At 42.9% G+C, this 25,998-nt stretch overlaps 1 protein-coding gene across 3 annotated transcripts in view; it reads right to left on the bottom strand.

The window, feature by feature from the left end:
* Positions 1-644: 644 nt before the first annotated feature.
* LPAR1 (lysophosphatidic acid receptor 1) overlaps positions 645-25,998 on the bottom strand; it is a 172,131-nt gene continuing 146,777 nt past the window's right edge. For 2 of the 3 annotated variants that reach the window (XM_033926410.1, XM_033926401.1), the window contains exon 3: positions 2,586-2,887. In XM_033926410.1, coding sequence (XP_033782301.1) covers positions 2,586-2,887 — 302 coding nt within the window. Of the gene's footprint in view, positions 2,888-25,998 lie in introns of all 3 variants that reach the window. The other variant, XM_033926419.1, reaches the window with a different exon arrangement.

The following is a 25,998-nucleotide window of genomic DNA, read 5'->3' as shown; positions in this document are numbered from 1 at the left end:
GGGTACAGGGGGGTTGTCACAGAAGGAGCGGGGGGGGGGCAGAGAGGAGGACACGGGGAGGGGGGTGACACTCTCCCGGGTGCCTCCTACCCTCGCTACGCCACTGGTCTTGGAAAATACTGAAATAGCCCATCTTGAAGGCAGCCCAAGTTGATAGTGTCCCGCCATGGGATATTTTATAGCCACGTGTACAAAGTATGCATTCTGCACTGGCATCGTGTGGCATCTCTGCTCTTCCTGCTACAGAAGTACTCTACTTCTAGGTTTACCGTCTGCGCCCAGGACAATCTGAACAGGTATTCCAGTTCTGGTCTTGTAGTTGCGATTTCCCTAAAGCAGGATTACAATTCTAGGCAGACAACTGAGAAAATCCATCACAGGGGTGGTCTGTTCGGATCGACTTTGGCAAGGTGAAAACCCAAATGATTTATTTCCAGGAATGGGCAGCCAGAAAAAAAAAAATTGTTTTGGGTCATTTCTTGGGTCGTTTCCAGGAATGTCGGTTTTTGTTTGTTTTCATTTTCCTCTTATATCATCACGGGATCAGTACTGCTGAGATTGTAAACTTTATTTTTTTTGTGTGCTTAAAGCGCATGCCGCTTTCAAAGAGGATGCATCCTTTCCCGACGGTGCTTGTGCATTGGTTTATTCAAGCACACACTCTCAGCACCACGATCGGCAAATGAAAATTCACAAAATGTCATGGTTTTTTTTTTCCCTGCTTGTTTTCATTGGTTGACAATAAGCCATGCAAATGGCAGTCCACCCTGTTTATTTCCATTCAAACGATGTTTAGGTCAATTAACCCTTAGGATTCATATTTTGGGGGAAAAAGGGGAAACCAAAATAGGTGCTTGCCAGATAGAAGGGGTCTTTTACTAACAATGACTGTGTTCCAATGCCCTTAGAATGCAATATCTGTGACACAACAAACAAGCCCCGTAACGCCCCCTCCCCGGAATCACCCGGCCACACGTTCGACCCTTTTCCCCCCTTTATTGATCGCTGACTTCCGCCTCCTTCCTCATCAGCCAAGTTCAGCTAAAGTTGTTGTAAATCCAATAAATTGTGGTAAATCAGCCCGTTTGGCCCTGCCCCCCCCCCTTCTATTGACCGCTTTCCTCCTTCTCTCCTTCCCTCTTCTGCTTCTTCAGCCATGTTCAGCGGAAGCTGTTGTAAATCCAATACATTGTTTGTAAATCGGCATGTCAATGCGGATCCTAATGTAATTGTTGTGAACCGCCTAGAACTCGATGGGCATGGCGATATATAAGAATAAAATTATTATTATTATTAGACTCCTCCAGGCAGTGTAGCAGATACCTAATGCTCGCTGGGATAGTAAACAGCTCCCCCCCCCCTTTTACTAAACCGTGACAGCAGTTCTTAATGCAGGGAGCCGCACAGAATGCTCCACGCTGCTCCTGACGCTCATAGGGGTCCTTTTACTAAGGCGCACTAACCGATTTAGCGCACACTAAAGATTAGCGAGCGCTAAATGCTAAGGTGACCATAGAATATAAGGGGCGCCTTAGCATTCAGCGCGCGCTAAATCTGATAGCATGCACTAAATTGGTTAGCGCGCTTTAGTGAAAGAACTCCCAAAGAGCTCCTATGAGCATCGGGAGCAGAGCGGAGCATTCAGCGCGGCTCCATGCGCTGCTATTGCGGTTTAGTAAAAGGGGGGGGGAGGATAGTTTCTACAGTGCAAAAACCAGAGAAAATGATCAGGATAATTGTGCTTTGTTAAAACTACAGTAACAGTAGCTCCTATACAACATACAGACAAACAAATATTCATTGAGGAACTTTGACTAACTCATTACCTTCCTATGTCGAACGTTAAATAGAATGATGATTAAAATACTGTCTTCTTTGCTAGTTTACAGAAATGTATGCGATGCTACACATGCTTCTCTTTTACCATGTGCATCTTACTATATTTTAAACAACACTGGTCAGAATTTATACTACTTTTCTGTTGTCTGTATTAGAAAAATACTTTTTTTGTCTTCTTTTCGTCAACGGCAGTACGGCTAATACAAAGGTGATGGATCCTTTTTCCCTGCACAGAGAATGTCCATCAGTCATACTGACGATGATAAATATGAATGTTTATTAAATGAAATGCACTCGTTAAACACACACACACAAAAAAAACATCTCTTTCTACATGTAACGGCAGTTTGGCAGGTAGAAGCTGAATTAGGTAATCCATGTTGATTCCAGCTGTCACCTGGGAAAGGCGCACTTGTGCAAGAGTAACGGCGAAACAGACTTTTTCTGAGGCTCCCCTGCACATGGTAGTGCAAAGGACTTCCTTTCTTCTGTCAGGCACAAGCATGAGAGGAAAGGCACATGTGTGGCCGGTTTCAAACAACAAATTGGTCTCGTGGTTCTCTGTTCGTGGCGTCTGGAGAACCATGCAGTTTTAGTGTTTAAAAATACCTTGTAAATTTGTTAATAATTTATTTACTCGCATCCCCATATGCATGCCTTTGTCTTTGGAAGTTAATTAATCCTGGGTGGTTCCATTCTCTCTTGTGCCGACCTCTTTTTATCCCTTCGGTTGCTACCATTTCTTTTCATACGACAGAATGGTCGTTACTGTGCACCCCAGACAAGATGGTGTGGTTGAGGGATGAGGCAGAGCGGTCGGAGCCCTCCGTAGGGCCGTTCACATTCTCATTACGCTGACAGCACAGGATCTGTTTGAACGTGGCACTCATCTCTTTGTCCCGGTAGGAGTAGATGATGGGGTTCATGGCAGAGTTGAACTCGGCAAGGAGCAGGAAGAATTTCTCATACGCAAGCACATCGCACTGGGGGCAGCACACATCAAGAAGCAGCAAGACCAGTCCAGGAGTCCAACAGATAATAAAAGCACCTTGGAGGAAAACAACAAGAAGAAAAGAATTAATCAATGGTTTTGAATTACAAGGGAAATGTTCAAAGTTTTATAGAGGATCGATATTCAAAGCAATTTTAAAAAGGTCAAGATTCATCCTTGGCGCTTTTTTCTACATACAGAAATGGCTCTTGACTAGAGAATGACACAAGGACAGAATTTGTCCCCGCCCCCGCGAATAACTGTGGGAAATCATCCCGTATCATTCTTTAGTGTTTGTCTCAAACTCAGTCCTTCTACATCAGCATTCTTCAATGCAAGGCTTGGGGGTCAGCAGTTGTGCCCGTTCATACTCTGATTCTTCCCTCTCTCTTTAAAGAATGGCAAGGGGATGGCTGCCCACGGTTAACCAAGGGGACGGGGACAAATTCTGTCCCCATATCATTCTCTACATGAGTGACCATTTAAATTGCTTGTCTGAGGTTAACCGGGCATATATAGCTCGTAACCAGATAGCACCTAAGCCAAAACCAGCAACTTTGGAAGTATCTCAGGGCAGAGTCAGCACTTAACTGATTATGTGCTGATATTCCACATTTAACCAACTAAGGCAGGGGTCTCAAAGTCCCTCCTTGAGGGCCGCAATCCGGTCGGGTTTTCAGGATTTCCCCAATGAATATGCATGAGATCTATGTGCATGCGCTGCTTTCAATGCATATTCATTGGGGAAATCCTGAAAACCCGACTAGATTGCGGCCCTCAAGGAGGGACTTTGAGATCCCTGAACTAAGGTAACCGCATAAATAGGACCACATAAAACACAGTTCTATCTTTATCCAGTTAAGTGCTGAATATCGCACTTAAACGGCTAAGATTTATCCGGTTGCGTATGCCGGAATATTCAATGCCGCTGCCTGGACATGGCCTAACACAGAATATTCAGGCATAAAGCTGGGGCGGTGGACAAAAAAAATGCTGACCCTGCCAGTTGAATATCCCTACCCCATAATATTTACTGCTGATATCTGGCCAGGGGTATCATGGCAAATCTCTTTTATGACTACCATAATGAAATAAAAATAATGCTTTGCTTGATTGAAACAGTCATATTTGATTAGCAGTGTAGCCTTATAATTAGTTCAATGAGGCTTCAAGATTCATCTTCCAGTCCTAGCACTGCAAGCTCGTATTTAATTAATTAATTAAAATATTTCTAACCCACTTAAACCTAAGCGGTTTACAAAATACAAATATAATTATCATATAACATACAAAACATACGAAGAAACAAAACCAAATCATCTAAAATGCGCATAATTAGTATCCCAGCCTACTCAATTAAAAGCCTCCATAAACAAAGTTGTTTTCAAAGCCTTCTTAAATTTCTGGATATCAGAAAGTAACATCAGTGACCCTGTCAAATTATTCCATAATTGTACACCTGCGACTGAAATTACAGATGCTCTCGTGTTTGTATAATGTACATGGGATAACTCATCTGTTGACAATCACAGCATACCCTCTGACCTTAAAGATCTGAGAGGCTGGTAGAGTTTCATCACTTGTGTAAAATACCAAGGAATCTTATTGTAACCAGCCTCAGTCTATAATTCTGTAACACTAGCCTTACTTTATTCTTAATGTAGTCGTGTAGCCAAGTTACCTCAGGCTAGATCAGTGATCTCAAACTCAAACCCTTTGCAGGGCCTTATTTTGGATTTCTAGGTACTTGGAGGGCCTCAGAAAAAAAAAAAAAATATCTTATTAAAGAAATGAGGTAAAACTTTTGGAGTTTATAAATCTTTCCTTTTGGCTAAGTCTTAATAATAATATTGTAATTTATAGCTAAAGAGACATATGATCAAGAAACTGTTTTATTTTACTTTTGTGATTATGATAAACATACCAAGGGCCTCAAAATAGTACCTGGCGGACTGCGAGTTTGAGACCACTGGGCTAGATGTACAGTGCACAAAAGAGGTCTGAACAGAGAAATGCACCAATCAAATCTTGACTGAGTTATTTGTCAAGAAGAACCTGACTGGGATGAAATTTGAAATTAATTGAGAATCAGACTCAATGTTACCAATAGCACAAATGTTTTTTTTTAAATTGCAAAAGATTCTTTAATTGTAGTTTGCTCAAATAAAATATTTTAAAACCAATTTAAGAATTTCAACAAGTTAAATCTGTGTACATTTGTCTCCTACTTAACCAACTAACTGGATCCAGTATTAAAAGTATATTCACAAATAATTAGTATGGGGGTTTTACAGGTACTGTCTTTGTAAAATAATAATAATAATAAATGTATACTTCTATACTGCCATTACCCAAGAGTTCTAGGCGGTTTACAGCATAAGAAACTGAACAATCAGCGAAGTACATACATTTCATAAGATTAACAAAAACCAAGATTAAAAATGGTAAAATAATTACAATGTTAAGAAGGCCTAATTAAGTGATAAATTTGTCAAACAAAGCAGACTTTACTAATTTTCGAAAAGAACAGTAAGACGTGGCTTGATGAAGACATTCACTGAGCCAACTTTGAAGTTTGCCTGCCTGAAATGTTAAGGTCATTTGGCTTAGGATAGGTAAATAAGTTAGAGCTTTTCGTAATCCTTGATGGTCTATAAAATTCAAAGTGACGGAACAAATAAATTGGAGACTCTCCCGAAATCAGCTTAAAACAAATACAAGAAAACTTAAATAGTATTCTTGCTTCCAACGCTAGCCAATGCAATAATCGATAATATGGACTAATGTGGTCGTTTTTCTTCAGGCCAAATATCAATCGACTGCAGCATTTTGAACTATTCTCAGTCTTCTTAAAATCTTTTGGGAAGATCCTAAATAAAGGATGTTACAATAATCCAGAATGGGTAGGATCAATGAAAAAGTCTCTCTTTAATCTTCGCGCACTTAGCTTTTCTTCCAGCTTTAATTTCCGTTCCTCCTTCTTTCTTGTATATGTTCACTTGTTCTTCTAGGGTCCTATCTTAGACAGGACCTTCTTAGATAGGACCCTAGCATTTCAAGCTGGTAGGCACCAACCTTGGTTAGGTAAATGTATTCAGCAAGCTATTGTAGTTTTTGGAAATTAATTAAGACCACTTTGTTCGATAAGTTTACTACTTAGTGAGTTTTATGATTGAAATTCTATTTTACAAATATTTTTATTTTTTACTGTATTATTGTATTTCGCTGATAGTCCAGCCCTTTTTAGGGCTCCTTTTACTAAGGTGCGCTAGCGTTTTTAGCGCACGCAGGAAATTACCGCACACTACGCTTCTAGAACTAATGCCAGCTCAATGCTGGCGTTAAGGTCTAGCGCGTGCGGCAATGTAGCACGCGCTATTCTGCGCGTTAAAGCCCTAGCGCACCTTAGTGTAAACCGCCTAGAACTTTTGGTTATGGCGGTATTAAAGAATAAAGTTATTATTATTATTCCTAAACTTATGCTAAAATAAATAAAAAGGAGAGAAACTATCTCCCTATCACTGTGTGCTGCTATGGAATATGCCTGCCTAAGCACAGGAACCTAAAGCTGTTTGCTTATCTACATAAAATAAAATAAAATAAATATTTCTCTGTCTAAAGAACCTAAACCTCGCTCTCTCTTATACAACTTTATTTTCACTACTTTTTCTCTAACTAAATGTCTTTCTCTCACAGAGAACTCACTCACAAACTCTCCTGGTGTCAGGTCAAAAGCGCGCCTGGACAAAGGCGTGCCCAGACAATTGAGCGCAGCGCGGAGGCGCGCACCGCTCAAAATTACTGTTTTTAGGGCTCCGACGGGGGGCGTGGGGGGAACCCCCCCACTTTACTTAATAGACATCGCGCCGCGTTGTGGGGGCATTGTGGAGGGTTTGGGGGGTTGTAACCCCCCACATTTTACTGAAAACTTCACTTTTTCCCTGTTTTTAGGGAAAAAGTTAAGTTTACAGTAAAATGTGGAGTGTTAAAACTCCCCATAACGCCAGCGCGATGTCTATTAAGTAAAGTGGGGGGGGGGGGTTCCCCAACAAAAACCCCCATCGGAGCCCCTAAAAATAGTAATTTTGAGCGGCGCGCACCTCCGCGCTGCGCTCAATTGTCTGGGCGCGCCTTTGTCTTTCGCGCCGTTGTCTATGAACCACTCTCCTCTCTTCAAGATCCTCAGTTGTTTTTTTCATAACTCTGTCACTACTCAGCCAGCTTCCTGGTTCGTTCCAACCAATGAGCTCTAAAATATATATTTATTTGTAACCACAGGTTACATTATAATAAATAACTTTATTTTTGTTTAAATCTTTATTGATTTTCCAAACTTTGATAGTGCAATACAATTGGTAAATCATAAAATACTGCATAGAACGCACTAATAACTATACAATTATTACATTAAATAATCATTTACTCCCATCTTCATCTTAATTATTAATACAATAAAACATATGATGTGATTTCAATATTATAATTAAATAATTTAACTCCTCAAAGGGAGGGTGGGTGAGGGAGGGAAATAATAAATGACTTTAATGTTCTTGTGTTCATTTTTAAAAACAATGCAAAATTTGACTGGTAACCGGTGAAGATTTTTTAACCATGGGGTAACGTTCAAATCTGCTCCCACCGCATATCAAACGCGCTGCAGCATTTTGAATCTGCTCATATTTGTTTTATATATGCTTTGGAGCCCCTTAACCACTTTTGAACAGCCTTTGCTTTTCTCTTCTCCATTTGATTTCTCCAACTGCTATTTCTTTAGTATTCCTCTTGGGTCCGTAGCACCTTGCCTGCCCCTGTGTCCTGAATTCCCTGGTGCTTCCCATTTGGGATGCACTCCTTTCTTTATTTCACGTGTTCCTTCTGGATGACCACATCTATTGCTCTAACTCCAAAAGTAACCTTAATGCTTTTGATGCACAAATATATTTCTCTATTCCTGACCTAAACACAAAGGCCAAGTTTCAAGTTTAATGACTGCTTGATATATACTGCCTATCGCAAGACATCTAAGCAGTTTACAAACAAATAAGATTAAGATTGGAAAAATGAGGGGGTGAAGAAATAGGAAAAGGGAGAAAAATTGGAATACAGTATTTGATAAAAAAAAAAAAAGAGGGACTGAGAGTAAAAGAATAGGAAAGGGAGGGCAGCTATACTCCATAGTCTGATGCTGAGGGGGGAGGGGGTGTTACAACCTAATACTGAGAAAGGATGTGTGTGTGTATGTGTGTGTGTGGGGAGGGGTAGTCATTATCTGATAATGGAAGAGGGAGGGAGCTTAGTCAAAAGCCTCTTTGAACAGGAAAGTTTAAATGGTATTTCAGAACAGGGGCCTTTACATGTGGGTAAGGTAACTTGTAGAGATGTCAAGGGGATGTCAGCACAGCAGGGAGAAAGAGTATCTTAGATGAGCCTACAATATACATCTACAATATAGATGTGGATTCTCAATTTTACATAGGGAATCCACATTTGTACTCTTAAAGACAGACATCAGTATTTATAGCTGCTACCTGAAGCAAGACATCTCCTCAGGACGTTTATCCTATGCAAGCCTCAATCTACCTCTTCCCCCCCCTAAAAGAAAACAAACAAAAAAAAACCCCCAACAAACAAACCAACAACTAGGTTTCTCAAATCCAGATGATTCCTTCTGAGTATTTGATGAAGCACTGTAATTGATTTTTGGAAATGTCTTAATGTACAGATCTTTCCTAGAGAGCATTAATAATGGAGTATGGGGAAACAGAAAATGCTTCAAAGGGAAATGCTTCAAAGGGAAGCTTATCTTTTTCTCCTAAAGAGGAGGGAAGTGTAGAAACAGTTAAGGTTTTTCATGTGCAACTGTACCAGAACCACATGCCAAGGGTATCCCTCCGAATGAGTACAGCGTGTAAACGATCCTACAGCCATTTCCTACCTCAGCTATGGAACCGATTACCCACACAGATCAGGTCACTAGACTCACTAATGACCTTCCGTAGAGCAGTAAAGACATTCCTCTTCTGCCAATCGGGCTATCAATGACTGCTTCCTCAATATACTTCTCCAAGTACTCTTCGCTATGACCATTCTGGTCTCTAGAATAAGCTCTGTGATTGTCTACTGCAGGGGTACCCAAGCTTTTTTGGCTTGCAAGCTACTTTTAAAATGACCAAGTCAAAATGATCTATCAACAATAAAATTTTAAAAAACCCAAAGCACACTGTACGCAGAGAAAAGTGTCTGTTATGAGAATTTATATCTGCTGTCTTTATATTGCACTATGGCCCCCTTTTACTAAACCGTGATAGTGGTTTTTAGTGCAGGGAGCCTATGAGCGTCAGGAGCTGTGAGGAGCATTCAGCACAGCTCCCTGCACTAAAAACTGCTATCGCGGTTTAGTAAAAGGGGAGGGGGTATATTTGTCTATTTTTGTATAGTTGTTACTGAGGTGACACTGCATATTTTAAAGTCATCTGCCTTGACCTCTGAAAAAAAACCCCAAATATAAATGATAATTAACAATTTTGATCACTAAATTGAAAATAAAATCATTTTTCCTACCTTTTTGTCTGGTGATTTCAGAGTCTCTGGTTGCACTTCCTTCTTCTGTAAAGCCAATATTTCTTTCTTTCTGCCTTTCTTTTCCTCTACCCCTGCCTGCCTGTCTTTCTTTCTCTCTCCCCCTGCCCTCCCCTCTTTCTTTCTGCCTTTTTTTCTCTCTCCCCCTGCCCCCTTCTTTCTTTCTGTCTTTCTTTCTCTCTCCCCCTGCCCCCCCAAGCCATCGCGTTGATTTCTCCACTTCCCCGATTCTTTCCCTATCCCTCTCCCCCAAGCCACCACACCAAGTTCTTCCTGCTGCTTCCCTGAGCCAGGCCTGGCGTGTACAAGCGCCGGACCCACAAGACTTCACCTCCGATGTCAATTCTAATGCCGGGGAGGAAGTTCCAGGCCAGCCAGGCAGCGATTGGCTGGCCCAGAACTTCCTCTCCGACATCAGAATTGACGTCGGAGGTAAATTACTGTGAGTCCGACGCTTGTACGCGCCAGGCCTGGCTTGGGGAATCAGCAGGGAGAAAAAGATCGCAAAGGCAACATGATCGACTCATGTTGCCTTTGCGATCTACTGGTCGATCGTGATCGACCATTTGGGCCCCCCCCTGTCTACTGTAATCTATTTGTTGTCATGACTAGTCTGTCTTCAAACAATTGTGAATGTCAATTTGTAACCCGTTCTGAGCTTCTGGGAGAACGGGATAGAAATTGAAATAAATAAATAAATTTGGTCTATTTGTTCAAATGTGTTCTCATTCTGTGAACCTAATCTTCTCTGTATACCTTGCCTTTTTCTTAACCTGAAGAGTTTCCCAAACAGGGGGCAGTATCTTCCAGACTGAGAGGGGAGAAGGATCCATTCCTTGGAGGGAAAACAGGGCTAATATACGTAAATATCTGGTCTAGGGGGAGGGTCACTGGCCCAATATTTAGGGTTATCAGATTTTCCTGAAGAAAAATCTGGACCCATGGCCACGCCCACAGGCCCAACTGCATCACAACCCACACCCTTAACCTGTTTGTGCATCAGGATGGCATCTGCGCATGCATGGATGCAACACAATGATGTCACATGCATACATGCGATGTCATTGCGTCACAGCCGCGCATGTGCAGATGCCATCCCGCCGCATGAACAGGTTAAGGGGATGGGGCTGGGGGAGGGGGAGCGGGAGGGGGAGGGGGGTGATGCGGGCAGAACTAGGCGGACCTGGATTTTTCTTTGGGAAAATCTGGTAACTCTATGTACATCAGACATTTGTTCTTATGTTCCAGGATGAACTTTGCATCTTTTAATCCTGCAGGCTTGCAGTTCCTGCTTCCTCTAGGATTAATTTAGTTACAAGAAAGTGGTGTGTGTGTGTGTGGTTTATAGCTCCTTGGTTCCAGTTTCTCAAGCAATTACTATCCCCTATCCTTTTCAACATCTATATGTCCTCCCTAAAACTCCTCCACCTATCCCCCCTTGAAACAATTTACACTTATCCAGACGACATCCTTGTCCTCCTTGAGACCGATTCGAACCTCACCGACCTGTCTAAGAACATATCCTCTTGTATAATGAACCTACAATCCTGGGCCCACACTGTGCAAATGAAATTGAATGAGTCCAAAACAAGACTTCTTTGGCTCGGTCCAAAACTAGATCACCTACCCACCTCCATCCCACTACCCTCTGGCTCCTCTCTGCAGCTTGAGTTCTCGAGCAAGGTCTTGGGCATCATCATTGATTCCACATTGTCCTTCAATGACCACCTCCAATCCTTTTTTAAAAAAAAAATGCTTTTTCAGCCTTCACATGCTGAGGAAAGTTAGATCCTGCTTCCATCAAAAACATTTTACCCTCCTTGTCCAATCCATCATCCTCTCCAGATTGGACTATTGCAACTCTATCTACTTAAGCCTAACTAAGAAAAACCTTCATAGACTCCAACGGATTCAGAATGCCGCGGCCAAGCTCATCTTCGCTAAAAGTAAATTTGACCATGTCTCCCCACTCCTGGCCAAGCTCCACTGGCTTCCAATAATCGCCAGGGTCCACTATAAATGCGCCTGTTTAACTTTCAAAATCCTATATGGTATCCTCCCTCCCTTTATCCCTTTTTCTTGGAATTCCTCAAACCCTAATACCACCAGATCCTCCCACAAATTAAAACTATCCTTTCCCTCGCTAAAAGGCATTTCCCACGCAGGAAAGCTAGGGACCTCCCTCCACTTCAAAATCACTGAGCTCTGGAACAACCTTACCTCCCCTCTTCGGAACTTGAGCTCTCTCCAAGTTTTCCGCAAACATCTGAAAACCTGGCTTTTCTCAAAAAATGTAAGTCTCCCTCCAACTTAGGAATCAAGGAAACTCTTATATCTTGGCATCCCAAGCCCTCTAAATTTTCATCACACTTCTACCTCTAACCCTCTGTTGTAGTTCCTTCCTATTTCTCCTACTGTAAACCACATCGAGCTCTACGAACGTGGAGATGATGCGGTATACAAACCTAAGGATTAGATTAGATTAGATTAGATTAGGAGACTGTAAATTAATTATAGCTAGTGTGGAACTTAGCCACCGGCTACTGTTGAAGTGGACATTTTGTAATGGTGATAATGTGCTTGGTTAGTGCTGAATTGAAATCAGCCATTGGTTACAGCTGGAGTTGTAAATTTGCCACCAGCTACTCTGTCAGACAGCTAGACAAAGCTTTTTGCTATATGTAATAAATTGTATATTTTGTATGTTAACCTGAAACCCGTTCTGAGCTCTTTGGGGAAAACAGGATAGAAAATGAATTAAATAAATAATAAATGTGAAGGCCCATTTTATATGGAGTGTTGAGATCAGAATTCAGAGACACAGAATGGAATGTGCTTAGTTCTGGCAGTATTCTCTGCGGGACTTCACACAAGAACTTACAGTTTCCAGAACAAGGGATAGCTCTTCTGCCTTGAATGCCAACGGCAGTGGCGTACCTAGCAAATGTGACACCCGGGGCCCATCATTTTTTGACACCCCCCCATCTATATGAAAAATATGATTTTTAGTAACAATCTACATATCGCACAACAAGAGTGTACCTAGGAAAAGGCAGCATCTTAAACACTGCAGTGAGCACTAGAACACCAACACATACATTGTAAAACTAAACAAACCAGATCCTGCACAGTCAATTGATCCTGTACAATCGATGCTATCTGAAAGCCATGCCCCTTTTATACACAGAGACAGATACACCCTCGCCCAATATGGAATAATCACAAACTAAAAATAGAAATAAGTAGACAAAAGTTAAACTGAACTGCCAAGAAACCAGACTTTGCATACAATGCAACACCACAACACCACAAAAACAGTAACACATGTCCTCTAATACTGTGCAAAATATAAAGACAGTAGATATAAATTTGAAAAAACTGATACATAACAATCACCACTTTACAAATTAACAAATAAAAATAAAACAAATAATGAGAAATAAGAAAATACCATTTTATTGGACTAATCCCCGTAAGCATGGTCCCCATTCCCGCAAACCACCTGATTCCATCCACACAAGCCTTGAATTGTTTTATATTGAACTTATTATATTAAAATATAAAAAGAAACAATATTCTGTACAATTGTCAATTTATAAATCAGCGTCTTCTCCCCACTTTCTCTTCCCCATTTCCCTTCAGTGTCCTCAGCCCACTCTCTCTCCACTTTCCTTCAGTGCACACACATAAAAAAAGCAAGTAATTTTATATCATTTTCATTCTATTCATTCATAGAAATTAAAGTCTAAATAATGCCAGTTACATAACAAAACATGATTTTACAAAAATAATTCCCTGCACAGTCAAGCCTGCAAGGATTATTAGATGTCTTTCAGCAGCTCCCCTCTCTCCCTCCCCCTTACCGTCGTGGCCAAGTCAAAATGATCTACCAACAATAAAATTTTAAAAACACAAAGCACACTGTACGCAGAGAAAATGTTAATTATCATTTATATTCCGGCGCTGAATGCCCCACGCTGCTCTCAACGCTCATAGGCTCCCTGCGCTAAAAACTGCTATTGCGGTTTAGTAAAAGGGGCCCATAGTGCAAAATATAGACAGCATATATAAATTCTCAAAGCAGACACATTTTGATCACTAAATTGAAAATAAAATCATTTTTCATACCTTTGTTTGGTAATATCATCAGACTCTGGTTGCACTTTATTCTTCTGACTGTGCATCCAATATTTCTTCCCTTCTTTCAGCCTCCTGTATGCTTCCTCTCCTCCAGACTTCATTCCCTCCCCCAACTTTTTCTTTGTTTCATCCTGTCCCCTTCTTTCTTTCTCTCTCCATGCCCCCTTTCTTTCTGTATGTCTGTCTTTCTCTCTCTCTCTCTCCATGCCCCATTTCTTTCTTTCACCCTGCCCCCTTCTTTCTTTCTCACTCTATGCCCTCCTTTCTTTCTCTATGTCTGTCTTTCTCTCTCTTTCCCCATGCCCCATTTTTTTCTTTCTTTCACCCTGCCCCCTTTCTTTCTTTCTGGATCCCTGTCCCCCCACCTTGCTTTCTTTCTGGCTTCCTGGCTCCCCTCCCCTTTCTTTCTTTCTCCCTTCCCTCCCCCATGCCACTGCCGCTACCACCACCATGCTGCCACCACCGCTGGGGAAAGGCTGCACTAGCCATCGGAAACAGGCCGGCGCCAAATTCGCCCTCCTTCCTTTCCCGCAGGCAGACCAACTCTGGCTACCCGATGTGCTGGGCCGTCCTCCTCCCTCCCTCCCTCCCCACCCCGCGGTGACTGTGCACAGAGAGAGCCGAGAGAGGGAGCGAAAAGCCGCACGAGAACAGCACCATTAGCAGCAGCAGCCGCCCTGCCCCACCATCTCCTCCTTCTATCCTGCCCCATGCTCGAGCGGATCTCGCAGTCCTAACATGGCCACTACCGCAACGTGCACCCACTTCACTGACGACTACCAGCTCTACGAGGAGCTCTGCAAGTACGGGCCACGGGAAGCAGCGCCGCCAAGCTACGTGTCCCGTGCACGATCCCCGACCTCCGGAGGACATTCCGGGCCAGCCAGGCAACGATTGGCTGGCCCAGAACGTCCTCTCCGACGTCAGAATTGACGTCGGACGGCTAGAGTTACTCGGCTCGGGGAAAAGAAGCAGCAGGGAAGGAGAATTCGGCGCCGGCTTTCTGTTGACGGTAATGGCAGCCTTTCCCTGGTAGCAGCTATTGCCCGGTAAGTGGCCAGCTGAACACCCCCTCGGGCCTTGCACCTGGGGCGGACTGCCCCCCCTTGGTACGCCACTGGTCAACGGTACGAGGAGTTACCCCTTTGGAAGGAAATATGAGAACCTATAAATACCAAGCCCATGAGAGAGGTTTTTATCTTTGGCTCTTGCTTGCTGGCCACTGTACCATTTATGAAAACAGAACCTGACCTGGCTTGCCTAACCAGTGCCAGAGCCCATCAAGCTGCTATTCTGATCCATGGTGGAAACGGAATGAAGACCAGACCACCAGCACTCTCTTCAAAGGAGAATACCGAGAAACAGTAAAGAGAAGTATCTGGAGGAGCCAGAGGGAACTGAGGAGGGTTTCCAGTAATATCTCCAAAGACAAATCAGACCTGCAACAATGGAACTGCAGCTGGAGAAGAACCCGTGCAATAGGTGCTTTGTACACTGAAGTGTCAATGAGCCCTCTGGCACTAAGGTGAGAATCTGAGGAATGGGCTTAAGAACATAATAGCCTTACTGGATCAGACCAATGGTCCATCAAGCCTAGTATCCAGTCCTCAAGGGGCCAATCCAAGACACAAGTACTTGGCAAAAACCCAAATAGTAGCAGCAGCAGCCTATGCCCCCGATCCAGGGCAAGCAGTGGCTTCTTTCATGTCTGTCTCAACAGCAGTTTATGGACTTTTCTTCTAGAAACTTGTCCAAACCTTTTTTTAAACCAGCTACATTAACCACTCTTACCACATCCTCTGGCAACGCATTCCAGACCTTAACTATTCTCTTGAAAGAAAAGGTGAGCAGACTCTATCAGGAGCTTCTATCCCAGAGAAGCCAACTACTGAAATTGACTACACACTATAAGTGTTTGGGTTTTTTCTCTCTTGAACTGTCACTTGTACATAATTGTCTGACCTTTGACCAAAGAATCTAAATTCCAGTAAAAGTTGAGTTCAGAACTCATATTCTGTCCCGGACTACCTTATTAAGAGAGAGAGGAGAGTGCTGAGTGAGTGACTTGCTGTGCCAATCTGTCTCCCAGCTTGCTGATCTTGGCCCTGACCTCACAAAACATAAAAACATAAGAGTTGCCATACTGGGATAGATCAAAACTCCATCGAACCCAATCTCCTGTTTCCAACAGTGGCCAACCTGGGTTACAAGTACATGGCAAGATCCCAAAGAGTAAAATAGATTTTATGTTGCTTATCCTAGCAATAAGCAGAGGATTTGCCCATGCCCATCTTAATAATGGCTTCTGGATTTTTCTTTTAGGAAATTATCCAAACCCTGCTAAGCTAACTGCTTTCACCGCATTCTCTGGCAACAAATTCCAGAGTTTAATTCCACGTTGAGTGAAGAAATATTTTTTAATTCCTAAAAAATACTTAATACTAACCTGCCTTAGAACTATGAATTGTTATGTCTGCTGTACTTATAGACTGCTTTGATGTCTCAAGCGAAATGTGGTAAATCAAGCAAAGAGCTACACTAAACTAAGGTGAGGGTCAGTATTAGACTTGCTGGTACTTAGGCATAAATTTGTCAGGAGGTTCCAGAGTCTGCCTTCAGATTCAATCCCTGTGACATGGGGTTCCAGGTAGAGAATGACACGGTGACAAAATTCATCACCGTTCCTGTCCCCGCGGATAACCATGGGAAATAATCCCATGTCATTTTCTAGTGTCTATTTCAACCTCAGTCCTTTTACACCAGCATTCTTCAAAGCAAAGCTTGCGGGTCAGTGGTTGTGGCCATTCATACTCTGATTCTTATGTGAGCCAAGGATAATGAAGCCATTGTGACATCACTGATGTGATTGGCTCTTAGGCACTGGTGGAATGAGGCATTATGACATCACAATATCTGCTTTGGATACCAGAGACTGTCATTCTGTAGTGTCTTCAATCCTTCTACACCAGCATTCTTCAAAGCAAAGCTTGAGGGTCAGTGGTTGTGGCCATTCATACTCTGATTCTTCCCTCTCTCCTTAAAGAATGACATGAAGATGGTTTCCCGTGGTTATCCGCGGGGACGGGAACGGTGATGAATTTTGTCACTGTGTCATTCTCTAGCCAGGGTAATTGCCATGCTGTATCCTCTTCTATATTGTGACTTAAAGAAAAGCATTCGGGCTAAACATATGCCATGGTACTTCCCTCTAGGAATGGTTGCAGTGGTACAGTCCAGAGTGAATTCTGGTCAGAGTTTGGAGCTAACATGGACAGAATGTCTCTCAATCTAAGGAATGAGCTGGCAATGGGGGTGATAAGCCTCTTGTAATTGACATGGGGCTGATTTTCAAAGCACCGACCTGAACACACAAAATACCATAGGTTTCTATGGTGCACTGTGCGTATAAATGCTTTGAAAATGAGCATCAAATTGTGCAGTAAATACAGAGATATGTCCCTGAAGTAGTGCTTCCCTCTCAAGAATACAGCAATGGAGAGTGGTCATGTCCTGAGGTGGTAAACCTCTCGTTCTGGTCTGTCTGTCAAAGGGAAAGCGGACCCTGAACTGTGTTCTAGCAGGAAATGGAGATATATGAGGTGTTTATGACAGGAGCCAATTCAGAGCTGCCAAGCCACGTGGAAATCAGAGAGCTCCCTATCTAGAGTTCTTGATTCAGGAGTCAAAAGGAGCCCAAAGGAAGCAAGGAGTAAGATGGAGAGATTTAAGCATTTGGAAAACAAGTATAAGCATGCTTAGAAAGTCATAGAGGCCAATGACAATAAAAAGAAAGCCTACAGCGCACAGAAGAGGAAGTGAGGGTGTTCAGGAGAGTGTAGTCTGTAGTACCTGAAGATTGGAGGGTGGCCAATATTACGCCAATTTTTAAAAAGGGCTCCAGGGGAGATCCGGGAAATTACAGACCGGTAAGCCTCACTTCGGTGCCAGGCAAAATGGTAGAAACGATTATAAAAAATAAAATTGTGGAGCACGTAGACAAACATGATTTAATGAGACGGAATCAGCATGGGTAGGTGGCAAAGTTCATTTGTGGATTAGGAATTGATTATCGGATAGAAAACAGAGAGTAGGGTTAAATGGTTTGTACTGGGACCAGTGCTATTTAACTTATTTATAAATGATCTGGAAATTGGAACAAGTGCGGTGATTAAATTTACAGATGACATTAAACTGTTCAAAATTGTTAAAACGCATGTGGATTGTGAAAAATTGTAGGCGGACCTTAGGAAATTGGAAGACTGGGCGTCCAAGTGGCAGATGAAATTTAATGTGGACAAATTCAAAGTGATGCACATTGGGAAGAATACCCTAAATCACAGTTACCGGATGCTAGGGTCCACCTTGGGGGTTAGCGACCAAGAAAAGAATCTGCGTATCATTGTAGACAATACGATCAAACCTCCCACCTAATGTGTGGCGGCGGCCAAAAAAGCAAACAGGTTGTTGGGAATTATTTAAAAAGGGATGGTTAACAAGACTAAGAATGTCACAATGCCCCTGTATCGCTCCAGGGTATGGTGTATTGTGTTCAATTCTGGTCTCCTTATATCAAGAAAGATATAGTGGCCCTAGAAAAGGTTCAAAGAAGAGCGACCAAGATGGTAAAGGGGATGGAACTCCTCTTGTATGAGGAAAGACTAAAGTGGTTAGGGCTCTTCAGCTTGGAAAAGAGACGGCTGAGGGGAGATATGATTGAAGTCTACAAAATCCTGAGTGGAGTAGAACGGGTACAAGTGGATCAATTTTTCACTCCGTCAAAAATTACAAAGACTAGGGGACACTCGATAAAGTTAAAGGGAAATATTTTTAAAACCAATAGGAGGAAATTTTTTTTCATTCAAAGAATAGTTAAGCTCTGGAACACGCTGCTAGAGGATGTGGTATGAGTGGATAGCATAGCTGGTTTTAAGAAAGGTTTGGACAAGTTCCTGGAGGAAAAGTCAATAGTCTGTTATTGAGAAAGACATGAGGGAAGCCACTTCTTGTCCTGTGTTGATAGAATGGAATATTGCTACATCTTGGGTTTTGACCAGGTATTAGTGACCTGGATTGGCTACCATGAGAACGGGCTACTGGGCTTGATGGACCATTGGTCTGACCAATGAGGCTATTCTTATGTTCTTATGTTCCAGCAAGGATCATAAATCTCTATTCTCTGTAATTGTATACACTGAAAACTGTTATCATTTGCAACGGTAGTCTCTTGAATTCCCAGTACTACTCTTTTCCCAGTAACAATCAGATACTTAGGCCTTCTTTTACTAAGCCACAATAGAGGTTTCTATTGCAGCTCGGGGCACTAAATGCTCCGGCGTTCAAAGAATTCTATGAGCGTCAGAGCATTTAAGGGCAAATTCTATAAGAAGCACCCAAAAGGTAGGCGCCGAATTAGGCATCATTCAACATGATTCAAGTAAAATTGGGTTTTGTTTAGTGAATCACGGCTGAGCGGCACCTATTTTGGAGGTGCCCAATAAATAGGCCAGCTCTAGGCACAACTAAAAGTTAGGCGCCCATGCGAGCGCTTAAGCACGCTTAAAAGCAGCGATTCTGTAACAAGTCGCCTAACACGAAGCCACGCTCACACCTAACATGCATAGCGTCTATGTTTTTGAAGGCCGCCTACATTTTTAGAGACGCCTTGTTACAGAATTGCTCTTTCTTGATAGGCGCCTAAGTTTCAATTAGTGCTGATTGACAAGCTTAATCGAGCTTGTTATTCAATTTAGAGAGGACGCTATCTAGTTGGGCGCCTCCAAAATAGGTGCCTAACATTAGGTGCTGGTTACAGAATTTGGGCCATAGTGTTCTTGGCCACAGAAGAAACCTTTACCGTGGCTTGGTGAAAAGGGGGGGAGGGATGTGTTACTGCAGTATCTTCTTGGAACTGTCTCTAGCTAAATGCTTTATTTTAAAACGTTTCTATTTCACATGATCTCATACATTTTTAATGGAGTATTGATAAAACACACATAATAAATAAAAACAATGAATAAACCACAATTTCAACAATGTGCTAAAGATACAAAAATAAGCAACATAAGCATAAGAACATAAGCAATGCCTCTGCTGGGTCAGACCTGAGGTCCATCATGCCCAGCAGTCCGCTTACGCGGCGGCCCAACAGGTCCAGGACCTGTGCAGTAATTCTCTATCTATACCCCTCTATCCCCTTTTCCAGCAGGAAATTGTCCAATCCTTTCTTGAACCCCAGTACCCTATTACGTCCTCTGGAAGCGCATTCCAGGTGTCCACCACACGTTGGGTAAAGAAGAACTTCCTAGCATTCATTTTGAATCTGTCCCCTTACAGCAGCTCAGAACACATAATTATTATATGCTTCCATGAACAAATAAGTTTTCAGCTCCTTCTTAAAGGAATTGAAACTTTGCATTTCGCTCAACCTCATTGGCAAGGTATTCCAAAACTGAGGCCCAGCTATTCTGAAAATGGTTGAACGACATATCTCTAACTGGACTGCCCTGAATGGAAGAACTTTTAAAATGGCTTTTTGTCTTGATCTTAAGTTCCTTACAGGTTGATAGGCATGTAGTCCTGATGCAATAATTGGGGAAACCTCATTATTAAGTACTTTAATCCTGAAACTAATTCTTTCCTCCAACAGAGGATCTGTATACCAGAGTTTTTCCCAAAAGAACTTCGCCTAGTTCACCAAGTGGTACCTTCTATCTCAGAGGTTCATTTGTAAGGGATTGCACAAGTTTGGTTTTTGGGGTGAACAGATATTCACGGTCTCTAATTCAAAATACTCTCATAAAGCTTGTGCTCTTTTCATTTACCTGTCAGTGAAGGGTTGCAAGTTTAATAGATATCATGAACGTACATTGTCATATCAGGCTGCTCTCTGGGATAAAGATTTTAAGCAACTATTCTCTGCATCTATTTCATATTTGGATTTCAGAAGGCATTTAAAGACTCACTTATTTTCTAGAATTCTGGGTAATTATTTTTTTTAAGAGTTTTATTTGTAATATAGGTTAATCTTTTGTAAACCGCATAGATTCTCATGGTTATGCGGTCTATAACTTGATTTTTATTTTATGTTTATGTTATATGGTCTGGGAACCAAGTAGATTTGCATACTGGGGGAACTGGGTTCAACTCCCACTGTAGCCCCTTTTGACTCTGGGCAAGCCACTTAACTCTCTGTTGCTCCCAGATCATAACTTAGACTGTGAGCCCACTATGGACAGAGAAAGTATCTATATGTAATATATAAGCTGTTTTGGTGTACCACATAACTCTATGACCCATTTCCCTTTACTCTGGAAGCCAGTCCCGTTGTGACTCTCGAGTTGAATCTAAAAAGCATTTACCTACGCAAGACTTATCTGAAAGATAATACATTTATGATCTTGAGTGTGGAAATTATGCTATAAAAAACTGATTGCCTGTTTATACTATGGATCATTTTCATGAACTTTTCTTTACAAAAACCCAACTAATTGCTTAGTGGGACACAGTTTCATCTCATTTAAGCTCTTTATATCCTTGTTTACAATAAAAAAAGAGATTAAAGTAAGCTGCTTGGTGGAATAATGAGATTTTAAAAGCAGCTCTGGCAAAATGGCAAAATTCTACAGTACATCTGAGTGAGATCTGACACATTTCTTTTAATTTACAAGTTACTCAGAACACCATGGTTTTGGTAATTAATGGAACCCCAAGATGTGAACATATAACTTCCATTCTTAAATCGCTTCATTGGCTACCTATTGAATATCATATTTGCTACAAATTACTCTCTCTTGTATTTAAGGCCTTGGTTGGGAAAATGTCTCCTGTTTTGTCAGCAATACTTCGCATTCATCAACCAGTGAAAATGTTACGGCCTTCGGGATCTAATGTCTTGGATGTCCCTTCTTTTCACGTGATCTATCTTGATGAATATAGGAATTCTATCTTTTATTTAAAAGGACCCCGACTTTGGAAATCAGCTTCCAGAACAGATTAGGGCCTTGCAAGATGTGAAATGTTTCAAAAAGTCTTATGCAAACATTTCTGTTTAAAGCGGTGTTTAATTGTTGATCCAATTCATTACGACTGTCCTTTTATAAAGGTTTCCTTTTATTTAGTATCAGATGTATGATGATTTATGTAAGACCTGTATACGTTGTTGAGTATGTACAGTAGACTTTCAATTAACCAGCACCCATGGGGATTGATAGATGCCAGATAAATATAGTTACTGGTTGCTTAAGAGTTATTATCAAAAACAGGCCTAACTAATACTATACACCATACTCAGGGCAGGATTAACGAATAGGCCAAGTAGGCACATGCCTAGGGCCCGAAATGGTCAGGGGGGCCCCATGAAGGAGGGCATCAACATTGTTTTTCCCAAATGGCGATGGGCCCCCCAGCGTCTTTCGGCAACGCGGGCCCCTCCCCGATCGGCAACGCAGCCCCCCCCCCAATCGACAGAAAGTAAGACAAGCAAGCAACGCAGGTAAGAAAGGCAACGGGAACTGGAATTGTGCAAGCGGTGCTGCTTGCCCAAAGCTTCCCTCTGACGCAACTTCCTGTTTCCGCCTGGGAGCATGGTGGGGTGGGGCGGGGCAGGGGGCCCAGTGTACTTGTGTGCCTAGGGGCCCTCGACAAATTAATCCTGCCCTGACCATACTATGCCATACCATAAACCAGTGTATCGCAAACTGTGCGCTGCGGCACACAAGTGCCACCCGAGATTTAAGTTGTGCTGTGAGACACCGGGGAGGAGGAGAGGCACTGGCTGACGGCCTATATGATGTGCCTCTAGCAGCAAAAGGCACATCCTGTAGGCCAGGGGTCTCCAAAGTCCCTCCTTGAGGGCCGAATCCAGTCGGGTTTTCAGGATTTCCCCAATGAATATGCATGAGATCTATGTGCATGCATTGCTTTCAGTGCATATTCATTGGGGAAATCCTGAAAACCCGACTGGATTCGGCCCTCAAGGAGGGACTTTGGAGACCCCTGCTATAGGCAGTCAGCCGGCGCCAGCTCATCTCCTTCTCTCCGTGCGTCTTACTTTCCAGCACCATTGGAGGCACAGGGCCCATCTGGAGAGCCTTCGCGCACGCGCGGACAGCGACATGATGATGTCACAGAAGCATCTGATGTCATCACATCAACGTCCATGCACTTCCAGATGCCTCGAGCTGCGGCCACCAAATTTGAGAGACACTGCCATAAACTGTTTCAGACAAACTACCGGACATGTGGTAGGCAAAGCTTGGGCATACTCAGGTGTGGCATGCCAAGTTTGCACTTAAATTTCTGACAGAAATTGATTTTATTTTCATTTTTATTTAAGTATTACAGTATTTCTTTGATTTTATTTTTGCTGGTTGCTTGAGAGTTCTGGTTGCTTGAGTTCTGGATAACAGAGAGTCTGCTGTACAATTGTGTTATTGTCTGTTGGTTTTTGATAAGACTTTATTGTTTTTAAATTGTGTATGTTGAGCTGGAATCTGCCTAGAAATATTATGATAAAACAGAATATAAATAAATAAATTTACCAGCCGAGCTTGAGCCGGTGACAGCATTTTCTTAACTGTTGGCTGCCACTGGCTAAATTAGGCTTGGATATTTGGGGCTAGCACTAAATATTTGGGTATTTGGTGGTTCCGACACATATTCATTACTGTACCTAGACAACGAACCAGCTAGAGTTGGTACTGCATTATATGTGGTCCAACATGCCTGGTTAGTTATCAGGATACTGACCTTCAATCATTGCCCCAAAATGTGGAATCGAAAAATATATGCAGTGTGTGGTGCAGTGGTTAGAAGTACAGCCTCAGCACCCTGATGTTGTGGGTTCAAATCCCATGCTGCGCCTTGTGACCCTGGGCAAGTCACTTAATCTGCCACTGCCCCAGGTACATTAGATCAGTGTTCTTCAACCACCGGTCCATGGACTGGTGCCGGTCCACAGAAATTTTCTGCTGGTCCACAGGACCAGCACGTGCATCAGGCCCAAAATAGTGTTCTTCAACCGCCGGTCCACGGTGCGATCGATGCGGCGTTATCTTCGAGCCAGCTCCCTCTTCCTCAATGATTCAGTGCACAAAGCCACGGGCAGTGGCTCCTACGGGCATCCTGCGCCTGAACCAGAAGCCTTCTCTCTGACGTTGCAACATCAGAGGGAAGGCTTCCAGATGAGCCACGGGACGCGCAAGGAGCTGCTGCCCACAGCTTTGTGCACTGCATCAGTGAGGAAGAGGATAATACCGGGGGCGGCATGAAATGGCCAGGCGGGAGCAGGCCAGAAGGTAAGGCATAGCATGGAGGGAGGGAGACAACAAAGGCAGGGGAGGGAATGATTTTATTTTTGAATTTAGTGATTGAATTATGTCAATTTTGAGAATTTACATCTGCTGTCAGTGTGCTTTATATAGTTTAATTTTGTGGTTAACCATTATGTGTTGTTAATAAGATTATATTGTGTATCTGTGAAAAATGAATGGAAAAAATAGTGTTACAATTGGATTGTGAGCCCACCAAGGCAGATAGGGAAAAATGCTTGAGTACCTGAATAAATTCATGTAAACTGTTCTGAACTCCCCTGGAAGAACAGTATTAAAAAACTGAATAAATAAATAAATACTGTGAAAAGTTTCAGCCTTTGATAACCAGAGCTGGTACTGTGACATCATAATGCCTCATTCCACCAGTGTCTAAGAGCCAACCTCATCAGTGATGTCACAATGCCTTGACTTTTATACTTGGCTCACCTGTCCCCTTCCCCCCCCCCCCCCCGCCTTCCACTGAAAGCAAAAGTTGTTCCATGGGTGATATATTGCTACAAAAGATAAGAATAAGACTGAGTTTTAAAAAAGATACCGTTTTACAAGAGGAAAAAGGTATTCAAAAGAATTAGAAATAAAAATTTCTGCCTATGAAGTGAGCAGGAGCAAGTGAGTTATTCACAATTCAACCCGAAGCTGGGTATAAAGCTCCATATTCTGAGGCTTTTTTTTACCCCACAAGTAGTAGAAAAGCAATATATAAGTAACAATTCATTGTCAGGTACACTCTGTATGGATAAGAAAGTATATAGGTGTCTAAAACATATCATTAATACAACTTAAAAGATAGTAGAAGCAGGGCAGGATTAACCAATAGGCCAAGTAGGCACGTGCCTAGGGCCCAAAATGGTCAGGGGGGCCCCATGAAGGACGGCATCAACATTGTTTTTTCCAAACGGCGATGGGCCCCTCCAGCATCGATCGGCAACACGGGCCCCACCACGATCGACAACACGGCCCCCCTCCCCTCCCCCCATCGACGGAAAGTAAGACAAGCAAGCAACACGGGTAAGAAAGGCAACAGGAACTGTAATTTTGCAAGCGGTGCTGCTTGCCCAAAGCTTCCCTCTGACGCAGCTTCCTGTTTCCGCCTGGGCGCACGGTGGGGGTGGGGCGGGGCAGGGGGCTCAGTGTACTTGTGTGCCTAGGGGCCCTCGACAAATTAATCATAGAAACATAGAAGATGACGGCAGAAAAGGGCTATAGCCCATCAAGTCTGCCCACTCTGCTTACCCACCCCCTGTCTATGCCCTAATGACCCAATTTCCTTATCTTGACCCTCGTAGGGATCCCACATGGGTATCCCATTTATTCTTAAAGTCTGGCACGCTGTCTGCCTCAATCACCTGCACTGGAAGCTTGTTCCAATGATCAACCACTCTCTCTGTGAAGAAATACTTTCTGGTGTCACCATGAAATTTTCCGCCCCTGAGTTTGAGCGGGTGCCCTCTTGTGGCCGAGGGTCCCTTGAGAAAGAAAATATCATCTTCCACTTCGACACGTCCCGTGAGGTACTTAAATGTTTCGATCATGTCTCCCCTCTCCCTACGTTCCTCGAGAGTGTAGAGCTGCAATTTGTTCAGTCTCTCTTCGTACGAGAGACCCTTGAGCTCCGAGATCATCCTGGTGGCCGTCCGCTGAACCGATTCAATTCTGCGCACATCTTTACTGTAATGTGGCCTCCAGAATTGCACACAGTACTCCAGATGAGGTCTCACCATGGCCCTGTACAACGGCATTATGACTTCAGGCTTTCGGCTGATGAGTAGAAGGGAACAGAGGAGAAGTAAATGCAGAATATAAAGGCCGTTGAACTTCAGGATTTTACAGCTGTGGGAGTTATCTGATTTATGCTGTGTTAGCGCAGTGGCCTCAAACTCAAACCCTTTGCAGGGCCACATTTTGGTACTTGGAGGGCCTCAGGAAAAAATAGCTGCGGTGGCGTTTTTAGCACGCGCTGCAGATCAGTGCGCGCTAACCCCCACGCTATGCGGAAAAACTAACACCCGCTCAACGGAGGCGTTAGCGTCTAGCGCGCGCGGCATTGTGGCGCATGCTAAAACCGCTAGCGCAGATTAGTAAAAGGAGTCCTTAATGTCTTATTAAAGAAGGATATAA

This window comes from Geotrypetes seraphini, chromosome 1 (genome assembly GCF_902459505.1).
Source record: "Geotrypetes seraphini chromosome 1, aGeoSer1.1, whole genome shotgun sequence".
Taxonomy (NCBI): Eukaryota; Metazoa; Chordata; class Amphibia; order Gymnophiona; family Dermophiidae; genus Geotrypetes; species Geotrypetes seraphini.
The sequence above is the reverse complement of the archived record's forward strand: the minus strand, read 5'-3'. Positions and strand labels throughout refer to the sequence as shown.